This window comes from Amblyraja radiata, chromosome 7 (genome assembly GCF_010909765.2).
Source record: "Amblyraja radiata isolate CabotCenter1 chromosome 7, sAmbRad1.1.pri, whole genome shotgun sequence".
NCBI lineage: Eukaryota > Metazoa > Chordata > Chondrichthyes > Rajiformes > Rajidae > Amblyraja > Amblyraja radiata.
In genome coordinates, this window is record NC_045962.1 from 53,512,210 (window position 1) to 53,537,688 (window position 25,479).

General features: G+C 45.9%; 1 protein-coding gene across 5 annotated transcripts in view; it reads left to right on the plus strand.

Moving 5' to 3' along the window:
* The window catches only part of LOC116975427 (aryl hydrocarbon receptor-like), a 143,815-nt gene that overhangs the window by 110,802 nt on the left and 7,534 nt on the right, over positions 1-25,479 (plus strand). For 2 of the 5 annotated variants that reach the window (XM_033024535.1, XM_033024534.1), the window contains exons 5-10: positions 2,742-2,865; positions 12,137-12,276; positions 14,037-14,239; positions 15,261-15,370; positions 21,042-21,183; positions 23,317-25,474. In XM_033024535.1, the coding sequence (XP_032880426.1) occupies positions 2,742-2,865; positions 12,137-12,276; positions 14,037-14,239; positions 15,261-15,370; positions 21,042-21,183; positions 23,317-25,474 (2,877 nt within the window). Of the gene's footprint in view, positions 1-2,741; positions 2,866-12,136; positions 12,277-14,036; positions 14,240-15,260; positions 15,371-21,041; positions 21,184-23,316; positions 25,475-25,479 lie in introns of those variants that run through there. The other 3 variants (XM_033024539.1, XM_033024536.1, XM_033024538.1) reach the window with 3 other exon arrangements.

The window sequence follows — 25,479 nt, forward strand, 5'->3', positions numbered from 1 at the left end:
GAGAATGGATGAGAGAAGCACATAGTTCCTTCACTTTATCATTTTGACGTTATACCTCTTCTGCCCTTTCTTCCTGCTTTTCTCTCTTACCATCCCCCTTTTCTCTCTTTCTCTATTTGTTCTTCTCAGTCTTTCGTCTCCCCCATTTATCTACCCATCCCTGCACCCATCCACCTTTTCCTTTCTCTTTTCCCACTCTTCCCCACCCCTCATTCTCCCTTCCTCTCCTCTCCCACTTTCTCTCCTTTAGCTCTGCCTTTCACTTGCTTCAACGGTTCCTTCCATTCTTTCCAACTATCCCCTCTGTGTCCAGATCTCCCCATGCCCCTTCTTACCTCATTCCACTGCTCTCAAAGTTTTGTTTCCACTCTACTGCAGCTGTGGAACCCAATTCTAATCCTGTTGTTCATTCAACTTGCTGTCCTGTAAACAGGTTATAAACCTGAAGTAAGAAGGGACCCGACCTGAAACCTTATTTGTCCATTTCCCTGCATGGTTGCTGCTGACCCGCTGTATTCCTCCAGCAGTTTATTTATTTGCTTATAAACACGTCAGTAGTGGGAGTGCTTATTATCTCTTGAACTTCGGAATCCCAATTCCCCTCTCTCCATCCATGCCTTTCCTTTCAGGGCCCAGAACATTGACCCAATCACAAGGAAAGCTCAACAATGCCTGTACTTCCTCAGAAGTTTGAGGAGATTTGGCATAATGCTAAATACTCTGCATTATATACACTGGGGTGTATGGTGGAGAGCGCACTGACTGGATCATAGGTCGTGGCCTGATTTGGTAACTCGAATGTGAATGAAGGAGTTGCAGAATGCTGTGGACCTTGGTTGGTCCATCACGGGTATTAACCAGCCCATTATTGTAGGGAGCTAGAGGAAGTGCTGTATCAAATGACGGCTAATATCATCAAATTCCCACCATCCGGGCTATGCTCTCACCTGGTTGCTACCATCGGGGAAAAGGTACAAGAGCATGAGAACCGTGACCTTAAAGTTCAAGTCCAGTTTCTTCCCATCAACAATTAGGCTCTTGAATCACCCTGCACAAACCTAACTGCAACCCTACTTCCACAACTATTTTGAACCTTGTTTATGTTGCGCTAAGTACCTCGGTTTGCACTATTATGGCCTGGTTACCTAGTATTACTGAAACATTATTGTATTATTAACTGTTGTACATTTATTTGTGGTGTCATTGTGCTAATGTGCTTACAAAGTAAGAACGTCTTTGTTCCAGTCCTGATACATAAGAAAATGAAAAACACGTGACTCTCCTTCCATCCAATCTCATGAGGGTTATGAGGTCACGGTGGCGCAGCGGTAGAGTTGCTGCCTTACAGCAAATGCAGCACCGGAGACCCAGGTTTGATCCCGACTACAGATTGTTTGTACGTTCTCCCCGTGACCTGTGTGGGTTTTCTCCGAGATCTTTGGTTTCCTCCCACACTTCAAAGACGTACAGGTTTGTAGGTTAATTGGCTTGGTAAATGTAAAAATATATATTGTCCCTGGTGGGTGTAGGATAATGTTAATGCGCGGGGATCACTGGTCGGCGCGTACCCGGTGGGCTGAAGGGCCTGTTTCCGCGCTGTATCTCTAAACTAAACTAAACTAAAGTAAAGGACCTCCCCTTGCCATTACTGCTTTACAGGAAGTGTCACAGCTGGCGTCCTGGTGCCATCGCAACAACCTGGAGCTCAATGCTCTTAAGACAGTGGAATTGATTGTAGACTTTAGGGGAGCTCCCCCTCCCCTCACCCCACTTACCATCAACAACACCACAGTCACATCTGCGGAGTCTTTTAAGTTCCTGGGAATCATCATCTCCAAGGACCTTAAGTGGGGGGCTACCATCGACTCCACAGTCAAAAAGGCACAACGGAGGATGTACTTCCTACGGCAGCTGAGGAAGCAGAATCTGCCACAGGCAATGATGGTCCAATTCTACACAGCCATCGTAGAGTCTGTTCTCACCTTCTCCATCATGGTCTGGTTTGGCTCAGCCACCAAGCACGACACCTGGAGGCTGCAGCGAATCGTCCGATCAGCAGAGAAGGTTATTGGCTGCAACCTTCCCTCCATTGATGAACTGTACAATGCAAGGGCCAGGAAGCGAGCGGACAAGATAATCTCTGACCCCTCTCACCCTGGCCACAAACTCTTTGAATCACTTCCTTCTGGAAGGCGACTCCGGACTGTCAAAGCTGCCACAGCCAGACATAAAAACAGTTTTTATCTACTCAACAGCCAACAATCTGTAGCCTCCCTTTGATCTGGTATTTTGTTGGTTCACATGCTTGATCAATGGTGTTTTATCATCAATGTTTTATTATTATTAATGTTTAGTGTTTTCTGAGTCATTCATAACTGTCACTGTATGTCATGTTGTTACCTGTGGGCGGAGCACCAAGGCAAATTCCTGGTATGTGAATACTTGGCCAATAAACATAAACTTACTTAATTTACTTACTTACTTTGATGAATAATGCCACCCAATGTTCTATATATATACATTCTGATTGACTGGTTTTTGCAGTTTCAATCTGTTTTGTTTGTTTAGGTTTCAGTATTTCCAGTTTCTCATACTAGTTCTATACGAGCTCTAATTCTTTGTTCCCAGGAATGCAAAGAATTTTTGGTGCCTCTGCTCGGTTCACAGCTGCTCTTTATTCTCGGCCCCTGCGCTGTCTGACCGGTCGATTGACTTGATGGGATTATTTTGTTCTTTTCCAGTCGGACGTGGTGCACCAGAGTGTGTATGAGCTGATCCACACGGATGACCGGCCCTTGTTTCAGCGGCAGCTCCACTGGGCCCTCAATCCACCCGCATGCCAAGATCCCAGCCCCCACAACGACAGTGAGTTATCGGCGAATTTTACACATCAAAACCTTATATTGTACTCATGGGCACTCTTTCCCATGTTACACATGGTGGGAACACTGCCAGAATGTGCATGAATAATTACATAGACATAATCACATAGACACAAGGAACTATATATCAGTCTATAACCAGGAACTATAACCAGTCAGTGCAGGTTGGAAACAACACCTCTAACATGATCACTCTGAGCACCGGCTCCCCTCAGGGCTGCGTCCTGAGTCCTCTGCAGTTTACCCTGATGACCCACGACTGTTGTGCCAGGTTTAGTACAAACCACATCATGAAGTACGCAGATGACACAACAGTGGCGGGCCTTATCCGGGACGACAATGAACTGGCTTACAGGGAGGAGGTGAAACAACTGGTGGACTGGTGCAACACGAACTATCTGATCCTGAATGTTGGCAAAACAAAGGAGGTCATCGTTGACTTCAGGAAAAACCGGCACAGTCACACACCACTACACATTAATGACAGCGGTAGAGTTGGTCAGTAGCACTAAGTTCCTGGGGGTGCAGATCACGAACAGTCTGACCTGGTCACAAAACATTGCATCACTAGTTAAGAGAGCGCAGCAGCGTTTGCACTTTCTGCGCCGGATGAGAAGAGCTCACCTCCCCCATCCCGTCCTCACCACTTTCTACAGGGGCACCAGAGAGAGCATTTTGACCAGCTGCATCTCTGTCTGGTTTGGGGACTGTAAAGCCTCCGACTGGAAGTCCGTGCAGAGAGTGGTGAGGACGGCTGAAAAAATCATCGGGACTTCTCTTCCTTCAATCGGGGACATTGCGAGCAAACGTTGCTTGTCCAAGGCCAACAGCATTATAAACGACCCCACACATCTCCATCATGGACTGTTCACTCTGCTGCCCTCGGGCAAAAGGTATCGTAGTATAAGGAGCAGAACGGCCAGGTTTTGCAACAGCTTCTTCCCCCGAGCCATCAGACTCTTGAATGCCATGTAATGTGCCGCCACTATTATCTATTTTATCGTTTTTATCTATTTTATCTCTTTATCCATTTTATCCTTTTGTTATTTTATGTTGCAAGGGGAGCCAGATGCAATGAAATTTCGTTCAGACTTGCATTTATTGGTGTATTTCTGAATGACAATAAAGTCTTTGATTGATTGATTAATTGATTGAACTGCAGATGTTGGTTTACCAGAAAATCACAGAGTGCTGTAGTAACTCAGCATATCAGGCAGCATCTGTAGAGGAAATGGTTATTTGATGTTTTTGATTGGGACCCTTCTTCAGACTAATTGTAGCAAGGGGGAGAAAGCTAGAAAAGAGGTGGGGTCGGGGCAATGCCTGGCAAATGATAGGTGTATAGAGATGGGGGAGGTTTTGTAGAATAATGATGTATTCTGCAATATAACCATGTCGACGTCTCAAACATTGCATTTCATTGACCATAGAGTTTGGTGATGTCATATGGAAAAATACGAAAGCTTTTCTTTGCTTGAGGAAGAAGTTGAGTCAGGTGTCCGGTTTGTTCTCAGTTTGAGGATATTGCTGGGAAGGCTCGCAATTTTTTATTCCTAATTTGTGATGGCCCCCAAGAAAGTGATATTGAGCTCCTTTCATGAATCATTGTCTGAGGGCGTTAAGGTGTTAGACAGAGTGCAGGAATTGAGCCATCAGTATGTTAGAGGGAGTGTATGCCTGCCAAAAAAATGTCCATTTATATTTTCATAGGTCTTCCAGGACATCCCAAAACATCTTACAATCAAGTAGCATCTCTGGTTGGAACTGTTGTCACTGTTGAAATACGTCATTATTTCTTCAAATAGCAAGCCCTCATTACAGCAGAAGTGGAAGAACGGATAATCTTGTTCGATATTTGAGGGATTAACATTGGCCATTTAAATGTGGCAGAATATTACTGAAGAGAAGTGTCCACACCCTACTTAGCAAATTGGATTTGAAGTTTTGTCATTGGAATGTCACATCGCAAAGACCCAATTGTACTTCCCATTGGAGGCTCGTCCTATGAGCAGCATGATATAATTTATTTTTTGTAGTTTACTCAATATATACTAATTGTATGAAAGGGGCACACAAGCTGGGCACACGTTTGAGCATTTATTCAGCTGTGATATTGGAGTGATTTTTATATATTTTTATATATTTTTATCCATTTGACTTGCAGTACAATTGTAAATATCTTATGATCTAGAAACATAGAAACATAGAAAATAGGTGCAGGAGGAGGCTTTTCGGCACTTCGAGCCATTCATTGTGATCATGCTGAACGTCCCAAATCAATAACCCGTGCCTGCCTTCTCCCCATATACCTTGATTCCACTAGTCCCTAGAGCTCTATCTAACTCTCTCTTAAATCCATCCAGTGATTTGTCCCCCACCATTTGGCAGGGAATTCCACAAATTCAAAAGTTTTTTCTCACCTCAGTCGTAAATGGCCTCCCCTTTATTCTAAGACTGTGGCCCCTGGTTCTGGTCTCGCCCAACATTGGGAAAATTTTTCCTGCATCTAGCTTGTCCAGTCCTTTTATAATTTTATATGTTTCTATAAGCTCCCCTCATCCTTCTAAACTCCAGTGAATACAAGCCTAGTCTTTTCAATCTTTCCTCATATGACAGTCCCGCCATCCCAGGGATCAATCTCGTGAACCTACACTGCACTGCCTCAATCACAAGGATGTCCTTCCACAAATTAGGAGACCAAAACTGTACACAATACTCCAGATATGGTCTTACCAGAGCCCTATATAACTGCAGAAGAACCTCTTTACTCCTATACTGAAACCCTCTTGTTATGAAGGCCAACATTCCATTAGCTTTCTTCACTGCCTGCTGTACTTGTAAGCCACCTTTCAGTGACCGGTGTACAAGGACACCCAGGTCTCGCTGCACCTCCCCCTTACCTAACCTAACCCCATTGAGATAATAATCTGCCCCCTTGTTTTTGCCGCCAAAGTGGATAACCTCACATTTATCTATATTATGCTGCATCTGCCTCGCATCTGCCCACTCACTCAACCTGTCCAGGTCACCCTGCAACCTCCTAACATCCTCTTCACAGTTCACACTGCCACCCAGCTTTTGTCATCCGCAAACTTGCTAGTGTTGCTCCTAATTCCCTCATTCAAATCATTAATATATATGGTAAACAGTTGTGGCCCCAACTCCGAGCCTTGCGGCACTCCACTCGCCACTGCCTGCCAGTCTGAAAAGGACCCGTTCACTCCTACTCTTTGCTTCCTATCTGCCAACCAATTTTCTATCCGTCAACACCCTACCCCCAATACCATGTGCTCTAATTTTAGTCACCAGTCTCCCATGCGAGACCTTATCAAAGCCTTTCTGAAAGTCTAGATACACTACATCCACTGGCTCTCCTTAATCCATTTTATGTGTCACATCTTCAAAAATTTCCAGAAGATTAGTCAAGCATGATTTCCCTTTCATAAATCCATGTTGACTTGGACTAATCCTTTTACTGCTATCCAAATGCCCCATTATTACCTCTTTAATAATTGACTCCAGCATCTTTCCCACCACCGAAGTCAGGGTAACTGGTCTGTAATTCCCCGTTTTCTCTCTCGCTCCTTTCTTGAAAAGTGGGATAACATTAGCTATCCTCCAATCCACAGGAACTGATCCTGAATCTATTGAACATTGTAAAATGATCACCAATGCATCCACTTTTTCTAGAGCCACCTCCCTGAGGACCCTGGGATGCAGACCATCCGGCCCAGGGGATTTATCATCCTTCAGTCCCATTAGCCTACCCAATACTATTTCTCGCCTAATGAAAATTTCTTTCAGTTCCTCTACCCCCTTAGATCCTCTGTCCTCCAGTACATCTGGGAGATTGTTTGTGTCTTCCTTAGTGAAGATAGATCCGAAGTACCTGTTCAACTCTTCTGCCATTTCCTTGTTACCCATAATAATTTCACTCATGTCTGCCTTCAAGGGACCCACATTTGACTTTGCTACTATTTTACCCTTAACATATCTAAAGAATCTTTTACTGTCCTTCTTTATATTCCTGGCCAGCTTTCCCTCGTAATTCATCTTTTCAGCCGGTATTGCCCGTTTTGTTTCCTTCTGTTGTCCTATGAAAGTTTCCCAATCCTCTGGCTTCCGGCTACTCTTTGCTGTGTTATACATCTTTTCTTTTAGTTTTATTCTATCCCTAACTTCTCTTGTCAGCCACGGTTGCCACCTACTCCCCTTAGAATCTTTCCTCGTTTTTGGAAAGAAATGATCCTGCGTCTTCCGGATTATGCCCAGAAATTCCTGCCATTGCTGTTCCACCATCATTCCTGCTAGGATCATTCTCACCTTGATCTTGGCCAGCTCACCTCTCATGCCTTCATAGTCCTGTTTGTTCAACTGCATCACTGCCACTTCCGATTTAACCTTCTCCTTCTCAAATTGCAGATTAAAACTGATCATATTATGATCACTACCTCCAAGCAGTTCCTTTACCTTGAGTTCTCTTATCAAATCTGGTTCATTAGACAACACTAAATCCAGAATTGCCTTTTCTCTGGTCGGCTCCAATACAAGCTGCTCTAAGAATCCATCTCGGAGACACTCTACAAACTCTCTTTCTTGGGGTTCTGAACCAACCTGATTTTCCCAGTCTACCTGCATATTGAAATCCCCCATCACCACAGTGGCATTACCTTTGTTACATGCCAGTTTTAACTCCTACTGCAACTTACACCCTACATCCGGACTACTATTTGGGGGTCTGTAGATAACACCAATTAGTGTCTTCTTGCCTTTACAATTCCTCAACTCAATCCACAGTGACTCTACCTCGTCAGTCCCTATGTCTTCCTTCACAAGGGACTGAATTCCATCCATCACCAGCAGAGCTACCCCCCTCCTCCTCTGCCCACCTGCCTGTTCTTTCTATAGGATGTTTAACCCTGAATATTAAGTTCCGTCCCCATCCTCCTGCAGCCACGTCTCAGTAATCCCCACAATGTCATATCTACCAACCTCTAACTGAGCCTCAAGCTCATCTACTTCACCTCTTATACTTCACATATTCATATACAATACTTTTAATTTCTTACGCATCTCACCTTTCACATCGATCCCTATTACACTTGGCCATACTCTCCTATCCCTTTGTGAGCTTTCTTTCCCGTTAATTGTGGGGGCATTAACGATCCCTTTACTCCTTTTCCCTTTAACTCCATCATTGACTATCCCATTTGACACCCCCCACCACCACCTTATTTAGTTTAAAACCACCCGTGTAGCAGTGGCAAACCTGCCTGCCAGAATGCTGGTCCCCTACCTGTTAAGGTGCAATCCGTCCCTTTTGCACAGTTCCCACTTACTCCAAAACAGATCCCAGTGATTTAAGAATCCAAATCCCTGCCCCCTGCACCAGTTCCCCAGCCACACATTCAGGTCCTGTATATCCCTGTTCCTGCTCTGTCCAGCACGAAGAACTGGAAGCAAACCGGAGATAACCACCCTGGAGGTCCTGCTTTTCAGCATTTTTCTGAGCTCTCTAAAGTCACGCTGCAGAATATTCATCCCCTTCTTTCTGACATAGTTTGTGCCGACATGCTCTACCACTTGTTCACCTTCGCCCTTGAGGATTTTCTGCACTCTGTCCATGACATCCTGGATCCTGGCACCAGGGAGGCAGCACACCATCCTCGAATCCCGTCTGTTGCCGCAGAAACCCCTGTCCGTACCTCTCACAATGGAGTCTCCAACTACCATGGTGTTGCCTGACGTCAGCCTCTTTGGTTTTGCCTCAACAGCACTTTTTGCTTCGCAAGCCAGTCCGGCGCTCAGTGTGTTAACGTCTTCTGTCCTGACAGCTTCTAAATGGGTGAACCTGTTCTCAAGAAGTACAACACCCAGGGACCTTTGCATTCCATGTTTCCTTCCCTTGCTCACCGTCACCCACCTTCTCTCTTCCAGTACCTTAGGTGTAACAATCTTACTGTAGGACTTGTCGAGGAACGACTCAGTTTCTCGGACGAACCTGAGGTCATCCACTTGCTTCTCCAGTTCACCAACACAGTCCTTCAGGAGCTGTACCTGGATGCACTTCTCACATTTGTAGCAGCCAGAGGCACCAGCGGTGCCCTTGACCTCCCACATCCTGCAAGCATCGCACTGAATCAGCTTGCTTGACATTTCCTTCTTTCGTCTCTCCCTCTCCAGCGTTTGGTGTGGCGTCCTCCCTCAGCCTCCTCGCCGAAGACTCGCACTTTTCTCACAAGGCACTTCCCGCGACAGGGCCGCACCCCTTGGGCAAATCATGCTTGTAGCAGATGCTAAATTGCCTAATTATCCAATTTACCGATCTTCCCAACTAATTGTTCAGCCAATCCCCACACTCACTCCTAACCTTCCTTCCTCCGATGAGCGTGGAAGTATGTGCTTCTGCATTACTCCAGGTTATAACATTGAGAAAACGTAGGGTGACTTGGACAGGTTGGAGGAGTGGGCAGATGCATGGCAGATGAAGTTTAATGCGAATAAATGTGAGGTTATCTACTTTGGTAGCAAAAACAGAAAAGCAGATTACTATCTAAATGGCGTCAGGTTGGGAAAAGGGGAAGTACAACGGGATCCGGGGGTCCTTGTACATCAGTCTATGAAAGTAAGCATGCAGGTACAGCAGGCAGTGAAGAAAGCGAATGGCATGCTGGCCTTTATAACAAGAGGAATCGAATATAGGAGCAAAGAGGTCCTTCTGCAGTTGTACAGAGCCCTAGTGAGACCACACCTGGAGTATTGTGTGCAGTTTTGGTCTCCTAATTTGAGGAAGGACATTCTTGCTATTGAGGGAGTGCAGCGTAGGTTTACAAGGTTAATTCCCGTGATAGCGGGACTGTCATTTGCTGAGAGAATGGAGCAGCTGGGCTTGTACACTCCGGAGTTTAGAAGGATGAGAGGGTATCTCATTGAAACATATAAGATTATTAAGGGCTTCGACACGCTAGAGGCAGGAAACATGTTCCCGATGTTGGGGGAGTCCAGAACCAGGGGCCACAGTTTAAGAATGAGGAGTAAACCATTTAGAACGGAGACGAGAAAACACTTTTTCTCACAGAGAGTGGTGAGTCTATGGAATTCTCTGCCTCAGAGGGCGGTGGAGGCAGGTTCTCTGGATGCTTTCAAGAGAGAGCTAGATAGGTCTCTTAAAAATAGCAGAGTCAGGGGATATGGGGAGAAGGCAGGAACGGGGTACTGATCATCCATGATCACATTGAATGGTGGTGCTGGCTCGAAGGGCCAAATGGCCTACTCCTGCACCTAGTGTCTATTGTCTATTGTCTAAAGCCCTCGTATTGATGGTATGGCCGGATTTAAATGGTTCAGACAAGTAACAATTATACAATAAATTAATACTTTTATTCAATCAAAGATTGCTGAGACTGAAAATTTGAAACAAAAACATAAAAATGCTGGAAAGACTCAGCAGGTCAGGCAGCTCTGCCAGAGAGAGGAACAAAGTTCGTATTGAAAACCACGTGAAAGAGAGAAAATGTAGTTTTAGTTTGCAAAGAGAGAAAATGTAGTTTTAGTTTGCATGGAGATTGAGGAGGGAAGGATTTTTTTTAGTTTTAGTTTAGTTTATTGTGATGTGTACCAAGGTACATTGAAAAGCCTTCATGTTGCATGCAGTCCAGTCAGTGGAAAGACTTTATGTAATTACAATCAAGCTGTTCACAATGCACAGATACAGGAGTAAGGGAATAACGATAGTGCAAGTCTAGTAAATTTCGATTAAATATAGTCTGAGGGTCTCCAATGAGGTAAATGGTAGACAAAGGGAGTTGTTGCTGGTTTGATATGGCTTCAGCAATAACTCCTTTGACCAGGAGGAAGAGACTGGGAATGGTTCACATTTGCACTGTGAAATCTGAGTTGTTGCCATGTTTGGAGATAAGAATGCAGGGATGTCTTTGGATTATGCAAGAATGCAAGGATGTCTGGACGTTTGAAGAGAATCTTTGCTTGGTTTATGAATTTCTCCCATCATTTTTTCATCCAACATAATTTATTTTCCCTCTCATCATTTGGAAATTGTTGAAACTGGAAACTCTTCATCTAGGGCACTGCAGTAAGTGATACCAGGCAGAATTCCCCGCCGCTGGTGGATGGCACATCTTTATGTCTCTCTGGTTTCCATGGGGTTCACGCTGGTGAAGCTGGTACTGTTTTAAGTGCCGTCATATGAGGTGCAGCCCTACTGCTGATGTTTCTCTATGTCTGTGGACATGCACCAGGTCAGGTCAGAGTGAGCTGCATAGTTCTGGCAGGAAGAGGGAAGTGCGAGAAAATGACTAAAATTTGACAGTGAGAGAGAAATGTGCATCTCTTCCATAAGGATAACCCTTTCATGAACTACATATTACAGACTAGTTTATTGTCATATACAGCAGGGTGCAGTGGAATTTCTTGTTCAGATAAAACTCATAGAGTACATGGTAATGATATAAACGATAATAAATACAATGACAAGTGTAAAACAGCAGAGCAGTGCAAGATTTTTATGCAAAAATCCTGACGAGTGCAAAATAATATTAAAGTGAAATAATGGAATAATCAATGAAGTAGAGTTAATGGCGGCATGGTGGCGCAGCGGTAGAGTTGGTGCCTTACAGCTCCAGAGACTCAGGTTTAACCCTGACTACAATCGCTTGTCTGTACGGTCATTGTATGTTCTCCCCGTGACCTGCGGGGGATTTCTCCAGGAAGCTCCGATTTCCATCTGCACTCCAAAGACGTCCGGGTTTGTAGGCTAATTGGCTTGGTATAAATGTATATTGTCTCTCGTGTGTGTAGGATAGTGTTAGTGTGTGGGGATCGTTGGTCTGCATGGACTCAGGGGGCCAAAGGGCCTGTTTCCATGCTGTATCTCCAAACTAAAAACTAAGTAAAAGTAGAACCACCGGGAATGTGGTTGAAAGAGGTGATTGGTCTAGGAGTCTGTTAAAGGTCAGAAAGACACTGTTCTTGTCTGGACATCTGGGCTTTCAAGCTCCTGTATCTTCTCCCAGGAGAGAAAAGGGAATGGTCAAAGTGATGGGCATTCCTGACTCTTCCAGCTTAACAAAGGCCATTGGAAACACAGGGCAAGTCCATCACATCTTGTTTAGATGAAATCCTTTTTGTGTAAGCAGTTTTAAACACTATCTAAAACATCTGTGTATTTTAAGCCATGCATTTGATTTCATAGTTTTGCATTATATTTAACCCTCTCCTTCTGTTTCACCACCCAGCCATTACAGAGGGCAGCAACCTTTGTCCCACCGTTATCACTTATGATCCTCATCAACTTCCTCCTGAGAATTCCTCTTTCATGGAGAGGAATTTTATATGCAGATTCCGATGTCTTTTGGACAATTCGTCAGGCTTCCTGGTATGTAAATTAGAATCAACTCTGTTCTCCTGTGCTTTTCACTTTCTTTTCAATGTCTAGCAGTCTCTTGCAGAAGCGACCTAAGATTTATTCATTGAAATTGCTTAACCCTCACTCCAGATGGAATAGCATCAATGTCACGTGGCACAGAAACAGGCTCTTCAGCCCACCATATCCATGCCAACCATCAGGCACCTTCCTGAATCCCATTTATCAACACTTGGTCTGTAGCCCACTCTGCCTTGGCTTATCAATAACAGTAAACCCCCTCTACAAACGGACCACAAGGGATGAGGGATGATGTCCTTAATGCTGATTGTCCGCTTTCACCGAGTGAAAAGTTTAGGGTGCTAAAGTTTAACCTAAGGCCAAGAGGGACGAAATGTGGCTTTGGGTTAAACAAGCGGGGATTCACATGCCAGTGCTTCCGGCCCCACAAGTGGTGCTTCAGGGATGGGTCCGGTACTCATGTGCCTTCATGCAGCTCGCTCTGTCTGCTCTCACAACCGGAAACACACCACGTGGTGCCAGCACAGTGGCAGAAGTGGGAGGGCAGTGCAACGGAACCTCGGTCCGCTATAACTAAAATCCGCTATATAGAGGTCTGTTTACTTTAACAAGGAGTGATGGAAATAATAGCACAGAACAGATCCTTCCACCCACTGTTACATAAAGAGGCAGAGACGTCGTTTGCTGGTCCATGTGGCGATGAAACAATGAAAGGCCATGAAATCTAATGAGTATGTGTGTGTTGCCTTCTTCACAAGTGAAAGAATTGCATTTACATAGCATTTCTATTACTTCAGAACATTCCAAACTACTGAATTGTTGACACTATTGCAGAGTAGATGACGTGACGGCCAGTTGGTACACTGCATGTCGGCACGGTGGCACAGCGGTAGAGCTACTGCCTTACAGCGCCAGACCCGGGTTTAATCCTGACTATGGGTGCTTGTATGTACCAAGTTAGTACGTTCTCCCCATGACCTCTGTGGGTTTTCGCTGAGATCTTTGGTTTCCTCTCACACAGGTTTGTAGGTTAATTGGCTTGGTAAAAATGTAAAATTGTCCCTAGTGTGTGTAAGATAGTGTTAATGTGTGGGGATCGCTGGTCGGTGTGGGCTGAAGAACTTGTTTCCATGCTGTATCTAAACTAAACTAAACTAAAGTCCCACAAATGATACTGAGTTCAAGATCAATTCCATTGTTTGTTGATTGAGGCACATATATTGGTCAGAATAGGGGTAATTCATCTGGCCTTCTTCTAAACAATGCGATGGGATGTTACATCTCCACTTAGGACAGCGAATGGGATGGCTGTGCCCAGCACACCCTTTGTACTGAACTCGAGTTTCAGCCTAATTTCTGTGCTCATGCCTCCGGTTGGGGACTTGAAAGCTCATTCTATTGCCAATGAGTAGAGAGTGGGGCAATGAGCCACAGTTGACATGTTGGCAGGGATCAGGTTCATAGGTTATAGGAGCCGAATTAGGCCATTTGTCCCATCAAGTCTACTCTGCCATTCTATCCTTCCCTCTCAACCCCATTTTCCTGCCTTCTCCCCATAACCCCTGACACCCGTACTATTCCACAGATTCACCACACTGGATGTATCGCCTCGCAGCGCGAGCCTCTCTTGTTTTTACGGAACAGTTGGGTTGGGGAGTGGGTGGGGGCGAATAGGGACGAGATGGGGGTTACTCGTGTACCCACCACATCGGCTCCCTCTTATCTATTGATTGATTCCATCCCAATTGCAGGCGCTGAACTTCCAGGGACGGCTGAGGTTCCTCCACGGACAGAACAGGAAGGCTGAGGACGGCACTCCCATCCCACCGCAGCTGGCTCTCTTTGCCCTGGCCACTCCCCTCCAGGCCCCCTCCATCCTGGAGGTCCGGATCAAGACTCTCATCTTCCAGACCAAGCACAAATTGGACTTCACTCCAATGGCGTGTGACACCAAGTACGTTGTGTCGGTTGGGAGTTGGGTAGTTTCAAATTCTATCACATTCTCTCACCTTTGTTACATTGAAGTTCATCCTGGCAGCAGATGAGTCTGATTGTGGGGACAAGCATCCTCTTCTTCTTGCTGCCTGCGTGAGGCACTCAATATGTTAGCTCAGGGGGGGGGGGCACACTGTCTCAGTAGGGCGACGGATCAAACTGACTTCCCGCTGCACGCTCCATCAGCATTCCATTCCATTCCATGCGTGGGTGTACTCTGGTTTACTAACCACATCATTTAGCTACTATGGTCTTCCTTGGCTGCTCTCGCCACCACTGGGGACACAAACTCTCACTGGTTTATAGTGGCAGATGCTCACCATCCCTCAGTGCCCACCCACTCTGCATGGTGAAGTGCAGGCAGCTTCTACCGAAGCTGGTAGAGCCGGGTAGGGGGAGTGGTTGAGCTGATAATGGGACAGGAACACTGGCAGCAAGAGTTTAGGCGGCACGGTAGAGACACTGTATTATACAAATCCAGATATCTAGGTTCAGTCTCGACCGGATGCTTACGGTGTGGAGTTTTCATGTTCAACCTGACATGGCATGGATTTCCCTTGGATACTCTGGTTTCCTCCTATATTCCAAAGACGTGAGGGTCTGTAGGACAACCAACCATTGTAAATTTCACATTGTAAGGGGGTGGTAATATCTGTGGTCGATAGGAATGTGCGAAGAATAGACTATAGGGAAAATTAGTGGGGTTAGGATTACTTATTTGGGGCAGTATTGCCAAAGGGCTTCCTATATCCTGTAGCAGTTGCTGTTTGTGGATCAGCAGGGAGAGTTCTTTGTTTCATCTTCAAAACCTGAGGCAAAAAGCTAGATCTGCAGCCTCACCTCTACCCTAGCAAGGCACAGCAAAGGGATCTTCAGTAGTGGGTGAGCTAAGGGCTGGTGACCGGGCAGCTGTGCACTGGGTCACCTGCTGGCATGTGTGCACTGTTTAATTATGGGCTGTTCTTATTTCATTGTTACAGGGGGAAGTTTGTACTGGGCTACACGGAAACCGAACTGTGCATGCGAGGCACCGGTTATCAGTTCATTCACGCGGCTGATATGATGTACTGTGCTGACAATCATGTGAAGAGTGAGTATAAGTACGTTTGTATTTGAGGTGGACGAAAACACCACCTGAGACAGCAAAGTAAAACAGTTTGGTTGATTTTATTGCCATATATGGTGGGGTAGAGGTACAATGCAAATCTTGCTTGCAGCAGCATGGCAGGCACATAGACTCAGACAACACACACAAAAATATTAATTGTATATAAAATAACTTAAGGGAAGGGATAGGGTCTAACTGTGTTTGGCTTCACTGCACTGATGATTGGAGGAAAGAGTGCCAAAGGAACTTTAGTAGATTGAAATTTTGGAGAGACTGTAAACCCTAGCTGTTTAATAAATATACAATAATATAATTATACTGTGCCTTTCAGAAGCCTGGGAAGATATAAAACAATTGATGGTCAGCAAATAAGTTTTGAAGTTTAGTCTCATTGTGATGTGGCAGCCAGTTTGTACACAGCAGATTCCTGGAAAGATATATTGTCAAAGTCAATTTTATTCGTCACATACATCCGAAGGTGCAGTGAAATGAATTTGCCAGCAGCAATACAATTAAAAAGAACACACAATACACAGTAAGATTTAACACAAACATCCACCACAGCATTCTTCACTGCGGTGGAAGGCACAAAGTTCAGTCAGTCCTCCTCCTTGTTCACCCGTGGTCAGGGCCATGAACCCTCCGTAGTCGCTGCTACGAACAACCCGATGTATAAGCCCTCTCGTCGGGATGATTGAACCTCCGACGTCTGCGGCTTGGAGGTCCCGAATCGGCACTTTCTTACCTGAGACTGTGGCGTCAGGTTGTAGGCCACAGGCCGGCTGTCGGAGCTCTTCTCCGGGGATCCCTGGCGAGGGATCCCATGCTCCGGATGGTAAGTCCACGCCGCGCTAGCGGCTATAAGCGCCGCAGACCGCGGCTTCAGGATGTAACAGTCTGCGGGCCAGCGATCGGAGCACTGACTGACTTAATGACAATTACTGAACATCCCACAGATGTGGGTGTGGGCAATGACTGCATTACTCAATGAAACTCTGCTGCGCTGTCTTTCATATCTGTCTGAGAGAAGAGATGGGACACCATTTAGTAGTACATCCTAACCATGGCACCTCATACAGTGTATCCTCTGCACATTCCATTGGCTTGGCAGCCCAGATTGCTCTAGCCTTGACTGTGGAGGGGAGGCATCAACGCAGCCGCAGAGGCAAGACAGAAGCAATGTACAAACCGATGTCCTGGCAGTGCAGCAGCCAACACGTGTGAGATTCTGTTGGAGTTTATGTAGGAAGGAACTACAGATGCTGGTTTAAACCAAAGATAGACACAAAATGTTGGAGTAACTCAGCGGGTCAGGCAGCATCTCTGGAGAGAAGGAATATGTGGCGTTTCGGGTCGAGGCCCTTCTTCAGACATCTTCAGTCAGAGTTTCACAGGAGAGAGGGGATAACTCGAACAAAACACAAAATCGGCATTTTCACAGGTCCAAGCAGAAACTCCAGAAGTTGTCGACAGATGACGCAGAGGTTAAATAAGGCTTGGTGCAGCAATCCCTTATCGTGTACCTGGATCTTTCTATTTCCAACTGTCGGTGCGACATCAACTGTGTTGAATTCTCTACTCCCCACAGATACTCCAATCTCACCCCCTCTGAACGCACAGTCCTCCGCTCACTTTGTAAGAAAGCCAACTTTGTCATTAAACTCATCGACAAGGGAGGTGCCAATGTAGTCTGGCAGCTGAACTTTACCACGCTAAGGGCAGGTGCCAGCTCTCGGACACTTCATACCTACCCCTTGACCATGACCCCACAGATGAACACCAGGCTACCTTCTCCTATTCTGACTTCATCACTTTTGGCGATCTGCCTTCCACAGCCTCCAACCTCATTGTTCCCCTACCACTGCCCTCTTCTACCTCCTCCTCTAAATTTGCAAACATGACTGTCCCGATTGTTTCTGCTTGCTCTTGCCCCACTGAATTCATCTCCACATACCTCGATTCCATCTTATCCCCCCCCCCCTTGTCCAGTGCCTTCCCACCTACATCTGAGACACCTCACACGCCTTTCAACACTAATAATAACTTTCAATGTCTAGATCCCCATTGCCTCATCTTCACCATGAATGTCCAATCTCTACACCTCCATCCTCAACCAAGAATGTCTCAAGGCCCTCCATTTCTTCCTCCAACAGAGACCAAAACAATTCCCCACTACTAACATTCTCCTCCGCTTGGCAGAACATGTCCTTATCCTCAACAACCTCTCCATTGACCTCCTTCATTTCTTTTCAGTTAAAGGTGTAGCCATGGGCACTCGCATGGGCCAGGCAACTATGCCTGCCTTTTTGTTGGTTTTGTCAAACAGTCCTTGTTTCAGGGGTACACTGTTGAATTCTCCAATTTTAGGTAACGTCTAACCCCCCCCCCCCCCCCCTACATCCTTCCTCTCCTTTCTGCCACTTGCCTCTCCTGTGCCCCATCTGGACTCCCACCTATTTCTCCTCTCCAACTCTCCCCTCCCAATTCCTGTTACTTTCTTCCCCCGGCCTCACATCCACAACTCTTCAAACCTGGCTCACACCTACTATTCTTATCTCTGGCCTTTGTTTCAACCATCAGCCCATCAATAAAATCCGCATCTGTGTTGATTTATTACCTGCCTTTTCCCCTTTTCAAGCTTTCTTCCCTCCTCAACAATCAGTCTGAAGAAGGATCTCGATCTGAAACGCCAGCTACCCATGTTCCCCAGAGATGTAACCTGTCCTGCTGGGTTACTCCAGCTCTTTCTGTCCTATGGTGGTTCCTGAACTGGATTTGTTGGCAAACCAAGTAAAAATGTTTAAACACAGCTGATGGAATAATGTTGCTTGAAAGCAGAAGGGAATTTGGAATCTATATTACTAAAAGTCTGATCTTGATCACTTCCTGTTGTTCTGTATATTGATTTTAGAAAACATGCTGCCACTTACGGCTGTGATTTTTGGCCATCTTACTCAGAGTCCCCCTCCGCTGCGCAGGACAAGAGAATTTTTCCCATCGATGAAAAATAAAATAGTAGTGTTTAAATTTTTTTGAGATTCTTTCTCCTGAAGGCCACGCCCCTTCCGGAGGGACCATAAAACCTGGAAGTGTGGAGGTGCCTTAGTTCTCTGCAAGATGGGGGAGCGAGAGGTTGCAATTCTCAGTCTGTGAATAACACTGAACACATGTCTACTAAACTGTGAGTGGTTTTACTGACCTGTCAGTGCCCTTAATGTGGTTTGAAAATGTAATTTGAAAATGCAAAAGTGTGTTTTGGGTTGAAAATGCTAAAGCTGTGTTGCTTTTGATTTTGAAAGTGCTAAAGCAAGCTGTGTTGCCTTTGGTTTTGAAGGGGCTAAAACAAGCTGTGTTGCCTTTGGTTTTGAAGGGGCTAAAACAAGCTGTGTTGCCTTTGGTTTTGAAAATGCTAAAGCAAGCTGTGTTGCATTTGGTTTTGAAAGTGCTAAACCAAGCTGCCTTGCCTTTGGTTTTGAAAGTGCTAAAGCAAGCTGTCTTGCCTTTGGTTTTGAAAGTGCTAAAATAGAACTGCCTTGCCTAAATTAGAGCTGCCTTGCCTAATTAGAGCTGCTTTGCCTTCTATATAATTAAAAGGCTAATCTTGCCACTTCCTGTTTGCGCTTTATATTGATTTTAGAAAAAAACGCTACCACATATGGGCGTGATTTTTGGCCAACTTACTCAGGGTCCCTCTCCACTCATCAGGTCCCGAGGATCTTTCTCATTGATAAAAAATAAAATAATTATTAGTGTTTAAAAAATGTTGCCTTGCCTTTGGTTTTGAAAGTGCTAAAACGAGCTGCCTTGCCTTTGGTTTTGAAAGTGCTAAAGCGAGCTGCCTTGCCTTTGGTTTTGAAAGTGCTAAAGCGAACTGCCTTGCCTTTGGTTTTGAAAGTGCTAAAGTGAGCTGCCTTGTCTTTGGTTTTGAAAGCGCTAAAGCGAGTTGCCTTGCCTTTGGTTTTGAAAGTGCTAAAGCCAGCTGCCTTGCCTTTGGTTTTGAAAGTGCTAAAGCGAGCTGCCTTGCCTAATTAGAGCTGCCTTGCCTAATTAGAGCTGCCTTGCCTAATTAGAGCTGCCTTGCTTAATTAGAGCTGCCTTGCCTAATTAGAGCTGCCTTGCCTAATTAGAGTTGCCGTGCCTTCTATATAAGAACTTACAAAATTCTTAAGGGGTTGGACAGGCTAGATGCAGGAAGATTGCTCCCGATGTTGGGGAAGTCCAGGACAAGGGGTCACAGCTTAAGGATAAGGGGGAAATCCTTTAAAACCGAGATGAGAAGAACTTTTTTCACACAGAGAGTGGTGAATCTCTGGAACTCCCTGCCACAGAGGGTAGTCGAGGCCAGTTCATTGGCTATATTTAAGAGGGAGTTAGATGTGGCCCTTGTGGCTAAGGGGATCAGAGGGTATGGAGAGAAGGCAGGTACGGGATACTGAGTTGGATGATCAGCCATGATCATATTGAATGGCGGTGCAGGCTCGAAGGGCCGAATGGCCTACTCCTGCACCTAATTTCTATGTTTCTATGTTTATATTAGAAAAAAACGCTACTACGTACGGCTGTGATTTTTGGCCATCTTACTCAGCGTCCCCCTCCTCATCAGGTGCCTAGGATTTTTCAGATCGATGAAAAATAAAAGATTTATTAGTGTTTAAAAAATGTTGAGATTCTCTCTCCTGTCAATCACGCTATGAAGGCCAAGCCCCTTTTCGTGGGAGGGGGGAGAGACTATATAAACCGGAAGTGTGTTCGTGGCTCAGTCTCTGCAAGATGGGGGAGGGAGAGGTCACGACTCGCTGTCTTTAGTGGCCTTGCACCCTGCTTGAAATGATATGAAACTGCACTTGATTTTGGTGCCCTTGCACCCTGCTTGAAATGGAATTTCAAGGAATTGCCGTGAGTCAACTGCGAGCCCACCAGCTGTGAGTGAGCTGCCAACACAACAGGCTTGAGTGACTGGGCTGCCAGCCCAAGAATCCATTTGGCCCACAATGCCCTCTGGAAACCAGTCCCTTCAACACACAACACCCATATTAGCGCTCCAGAAAGCACCCCCCCCCCTCCCCCCTCCCACAGGCCTCCAATATTGGAATTGGTGGAGAGGTGGAATATTGCGTTGGGGGACCAGCCCTCCTGTGTGATGCTGGGACCCAACGGGTCCCACAACCATATAACCATATAACAGTTACAGCATGGAAACAGGCCATCTCGGCCCTACAAGTCCGTGCCGAACACTTATTTTCCCCTGATCCCATCTACCTGCACTCAGACCATAACCCTGCATTCCTTTCCCATCCATATACCTATCCAATTTATTTTTAAATGATAAAATCGAACCTGCCTCCACCACTTCCACTGGAAGCTCATTCCACACAGCTATCACTCTCTGAGTAAAGAAGTTCCCCCTCATGTTACCCCTTAGTCTAGTATTTTTCTATAAATATCGAACGCTAAGTTTTATGGATCGTTTTCTTTGGATTGATTACATCTGATCTATGCAGGGGGTGGGGGGGAGGGGTTGGTTTAATAGATTCACATTTTCGGAGGTACACTAAAAAGCTTTGTTTTGCATACTATTCAATCAGATCAGATAATACTATATATTGAGATGAAGACACTTTGCGCTTTCTAATCGTGTTGCGTTCTGTTTCAGTGATTAAAACCGGGGAGAGCGGGATGACAGTCTTCAGGCTGCTGACCAAGCAAAACAGTTGGGTTTGGGTCCAGGCCAATGCCAGGTTGGTCTACAGAGGAGGCCGGCCCGACTCCATCATTTGCAAGCAGAGGGCCTTGACGTAAGTGCAGTGTCCGCAGGAGTATTTTAATTTGATTTGCATGGGCGCAATGCTCTTGAGGCACTTACTCCATGCGGCGTTTTTGTTAGCTTGGCACTGCCCACTGTCAAAGCATTTACCTCGACAGACCAATACTTGCTTGATCCTTGCAACAGTTAAACCAATTGCACACTATCTTCATCCCAGGTGTTAAAAGATATTGTCTTTTACATGTCTTTTGCTCAATTTCTAAAAGAGACACATTTCTGAGAAACATATTGTTATTTCCCTGAGAGAAGTATATAAAATTAGCAGAGGGATAGACAGTCGCAATCTTTTATCCAGGGTGGAAATATTAAAGTTTAAAAGAGATGTGCTGTGCAAGTTGTTGTCACAGAGCGTGGTGGATGCCTGGGACATGCTGCCAGGGGTGGTTCTGGAGGTAAAGATGATTGTGGCCTTAAATAAACTTTTAGATAGGCACATAGGTACGCATGGAATGGAGATATATGGATCACATGAAGGCAGAGTTTAACTTGCCATCATGTTCGCACGGACATTGTGGCACAAAGGGCCCATTCCTGTTGTACTGTACTGTTCTATAATCTATGTTCTATTTTGAACAAAGAGCACCGAGTATTTTGATACACCATAGTCTAATGCATGAAGAATGGTGTGCTATTAATTATATCAAAAGTTAGCTTTGTAAATCGATCACAAGTACCTTAAAGAGTCAAAGGCATTGTGGCAAGACTTAGTTTGGATGTTGAAGAATTATGTACTAGGTGACTTTAACAAATTATTTTTGCTTTCCTTTCTTTTATCTCTTGCCAAGTAAAACTTGAAAACCTTTGCAACTGAAATAGGATCCAACCCAGACCTTTGCTGATGGTTTAACAGTTGAGCAATGGGTGATTGATGTGTCCACATTGGCAAGTCCCAGTGCACCCTTAATTTATTCTGCTAGGGAGATCTGAGGGTGTTGGCTGTGATGGTCCTGAAGCAGGAGCAACATACAGTACCTAGTTGTTGGATTATCACTGGTAAGGGATGCTGGAAAATGGCTGGCAGCATTGCCGTGTGGCCTGCCAAAGATTACAATACCTTTTATTTGTCATTTGAACCTCACATGAGGTTCAAACGAAATTTAGTTTCTGCAGCCATACAAAAAAAAGAACCAAGACACACACCAACACAATTCACACAAACATCCATCACAGTGAGTCTCCTCCTCACTGTGATGGAAGGCAAAGTCTTATCTCTCCCCTGCTCTCCATTCCTCTCCCGAAGTCGAGGTCAAAGGCCCCGGCGGGCGCTAGCAAGTCCGCGGCCACTCAAAGCCACGCCGGGCGATGTAAGGCCCTGCCCCGGATCTTGATGTTGGAGCCCCCGGTGGGCGCTAGCAAGTCCGCGGCAATTTAAAGCCGCGCCGGGTGTTGTAAGGCCCCGCTCCAGGTCACTCTGAACCCCGCAATTCGAGCGGGAGAAGTCGCCGTTGCCGGTGCCCCGCAAAGCGGTCTCCCAGCAGGGACCCGCGGGCTCCCGGTGTCACCATCCACCGGAGTCGGGTCGCAGCAGCGCGCTCCGTGGTTGATAATGCTACACGCTCTGTGGTTGATAATGACTCCAGTGGTGCCCCTGCTGCCAGCTTTCCATAGAGACCCCCTATTTAAAGGCCTGTTAGTGAGAGAAAACAGCAATGTCAAGCCAGATACAGGAAGCCTCCCTTTCTCCTGACATTCCTGCCATGGTCTCAGGATAATAGAAAGCCAGTAAGGACTGAGATGAGGAGAAATGTCTTCACTTGGGATGGGAAGGGTTAATGTGAATTGTTGTAGTTCTCTGAAACAGGAATCTGCACGCACGCCCAGTTAATCAGCAGTGGGTTGTATAGGTTTTTGAATTGAGGGCAAGGGTATTTCACTGGTTGACTGGTTTGTGGTAGATGATCAGATAGCCTACAGAATGGTGGCCCATTCTTCCCTGGACAATCAACTCCTCCAAATACAAAAGGGGAACGGCCACTACCACATCATTATTACCACTGGGTCACCCTGGGTCTGAACCTTGACCGTGGTAACCATTCTTGTGCTCAACCTTTTTAACAGCAGGGTCAATGGAACTGCAAATAATTTTCCTTATCTTTATCCCCAGGAACGAAGAAGGTGAGGAGCACTTGCGTAAACGATCCATGGGGGTCTCCTTCAGTTTCGCCACAGGTGAGGCCGTCCTGTATGAGAGCCACCTGTTGCATTTGGATCCATACTTGGTGAAGGGGAACAGTGTCAAGATTAAGAAGCCGAACTGTGTGGAGCAGAAAAATGGGGTCGATCCTGACTCTCTCCTGGGAGCCTTGATGACTCAGAACATATCTGCATACGCTTCTCACCAGGAACCGGAGTTTAATGTGGACAGCGCCTTCACAGATGACTTTGCCATTCTGAATGTACCTGGGGACTTCTGCCAGATCACCAATGGTGTCAGGAAAGATTCCAAACAACAGGAGGCGCTCCAAGGCCCGGATGACCCACTGGCAACAATTATGGATATTCTGTTGGAGAAAAATATCGATGAAAATAACCTCTGCGACACTCTCCAGAACCTGGATGTGGACGTGGAGCAGGCAGAGTTGGAGCAGTGGGAAAAGGCTTTAATGAAAATGGACAGCAGCCCTCCCAATCCAGATGATCTGAATGAAATCTTCACCACAGATTTTATATTGTCATGTGTTGAGGACATGCTATCAAACGACAACTCAAAAGCGAATGAGTTTCCACACGTTGGGCTGGACTGCACAGCAGGAAACGTAATTGAGCCAGCTCAACAAAAAACATTTAGATCCATAGAACGTAAGCCATTTGGATTTAATACCCAACACCCAGTAATATCCAGCTCTCAAGGCTCAATGATAGCTGGTGTCCAGAACCCAGTGTTGGCTGGTACACAGAACTCAGTAATGGCTGGTACACAGAACTCAGTAATGGCTGGAACGCAGAACCTAGTAATGGCTGGTGATCAGAACCCAATGACGGTTGGTGCCCAGAACCCAATATTGGTTGGAACGCAGAACCTAGTAATGGCTGGTGTTCAGAAACCAATGACGGTTGGTGCCCAGAACCCAATATTGGTTGGAACGCAGAACCTAGTAATGGCTGGTGTGCAGAACCCAATATTTGGTTCCCAGAACCCAATAATGGCTGGAACGCAGAACCTAGTAATGGCTGGTGCCCAGAACCCAATGACGGTTGGTGCCCAGAACTCAATGATGGCTGGTGCACAGAATCCAGTGATGGTTGGCATCCAAAACCCAGTGATGACTGGCATCAAGAACCCACAGATCACTGCCTGTCAAGCCCCAGTACTGCCAAATCCTCAGAAGGCACTAGTTTCTCAGCCACTCTACACAACATCATTCCGGCCTCTAACTGCTCGATGCTCCGACCAGCAAAATAATATCCAATCCAGAAATCAGAATGCGCTGGGATCTTTCCCACAAACTTTTTCTGGAATGAACTCGGGTAGTCCTTTGGCATCTGATACACTGAGCCCCATTTCACATGGCCCTCAAAAACCACGCAGGACTGCTGCAGTCAACATGCAGCAAAAACACATGGGGAGTGTGTCACCTGTACTGATGCTACAAAGGGATTTGCAACAGTCCTTGCAGCAGAGGCCTGAGTATTTGGGAGTCAATAGGCAGCAGGAGAGGTGCTCTGTAAATTTAGCACAGCAACAATTCTCGCAGGGGGCAAAGCTGCAGAATGAGCAGCGGGTTTCCAAGCAGCCATATGCGCAAGAGCCCATGCATCACCTCCTGCCACAGTCTTTGTACAGTTTGGTGCAGGACACCACGGACAAGGTTTCCACTGCCACTTACCTGGATCAGAGCAACACCAATTGGCTTCACTACAGCTGCAATCTGGCTGTCGACCAAAGGACCTCAGTGAACCATCTCCCAGTGAGGACAATTACTAGCGGCAGCAGCAGCTGCATGTTTGCCTCATGTGAATACCAAAGTTGTGCACCAATTACTAGGAATGGACTGTCGTTCCCAGGCATTGACAGCACTGTCCAGAAACCTCCATACAGTAAGGTTAAGATATCTCCAAATCACAGTCCTTTGCGGCCAACTTGTTACTATGAGAACGAGCCGGCTAATTCTCTGGTGGGGCCCTCAGTCATGCCCAACGGGGAGCAGAACACTTATCAATCTTCCTGTCAGTTTGAGCCAAATTTCATTCATCTGTCGGGGAATTCTGTCTGTGAAATTCCAACGGGTCCAGTCTCCTGGAAATACAACAATCAGTTCAAGGTGAG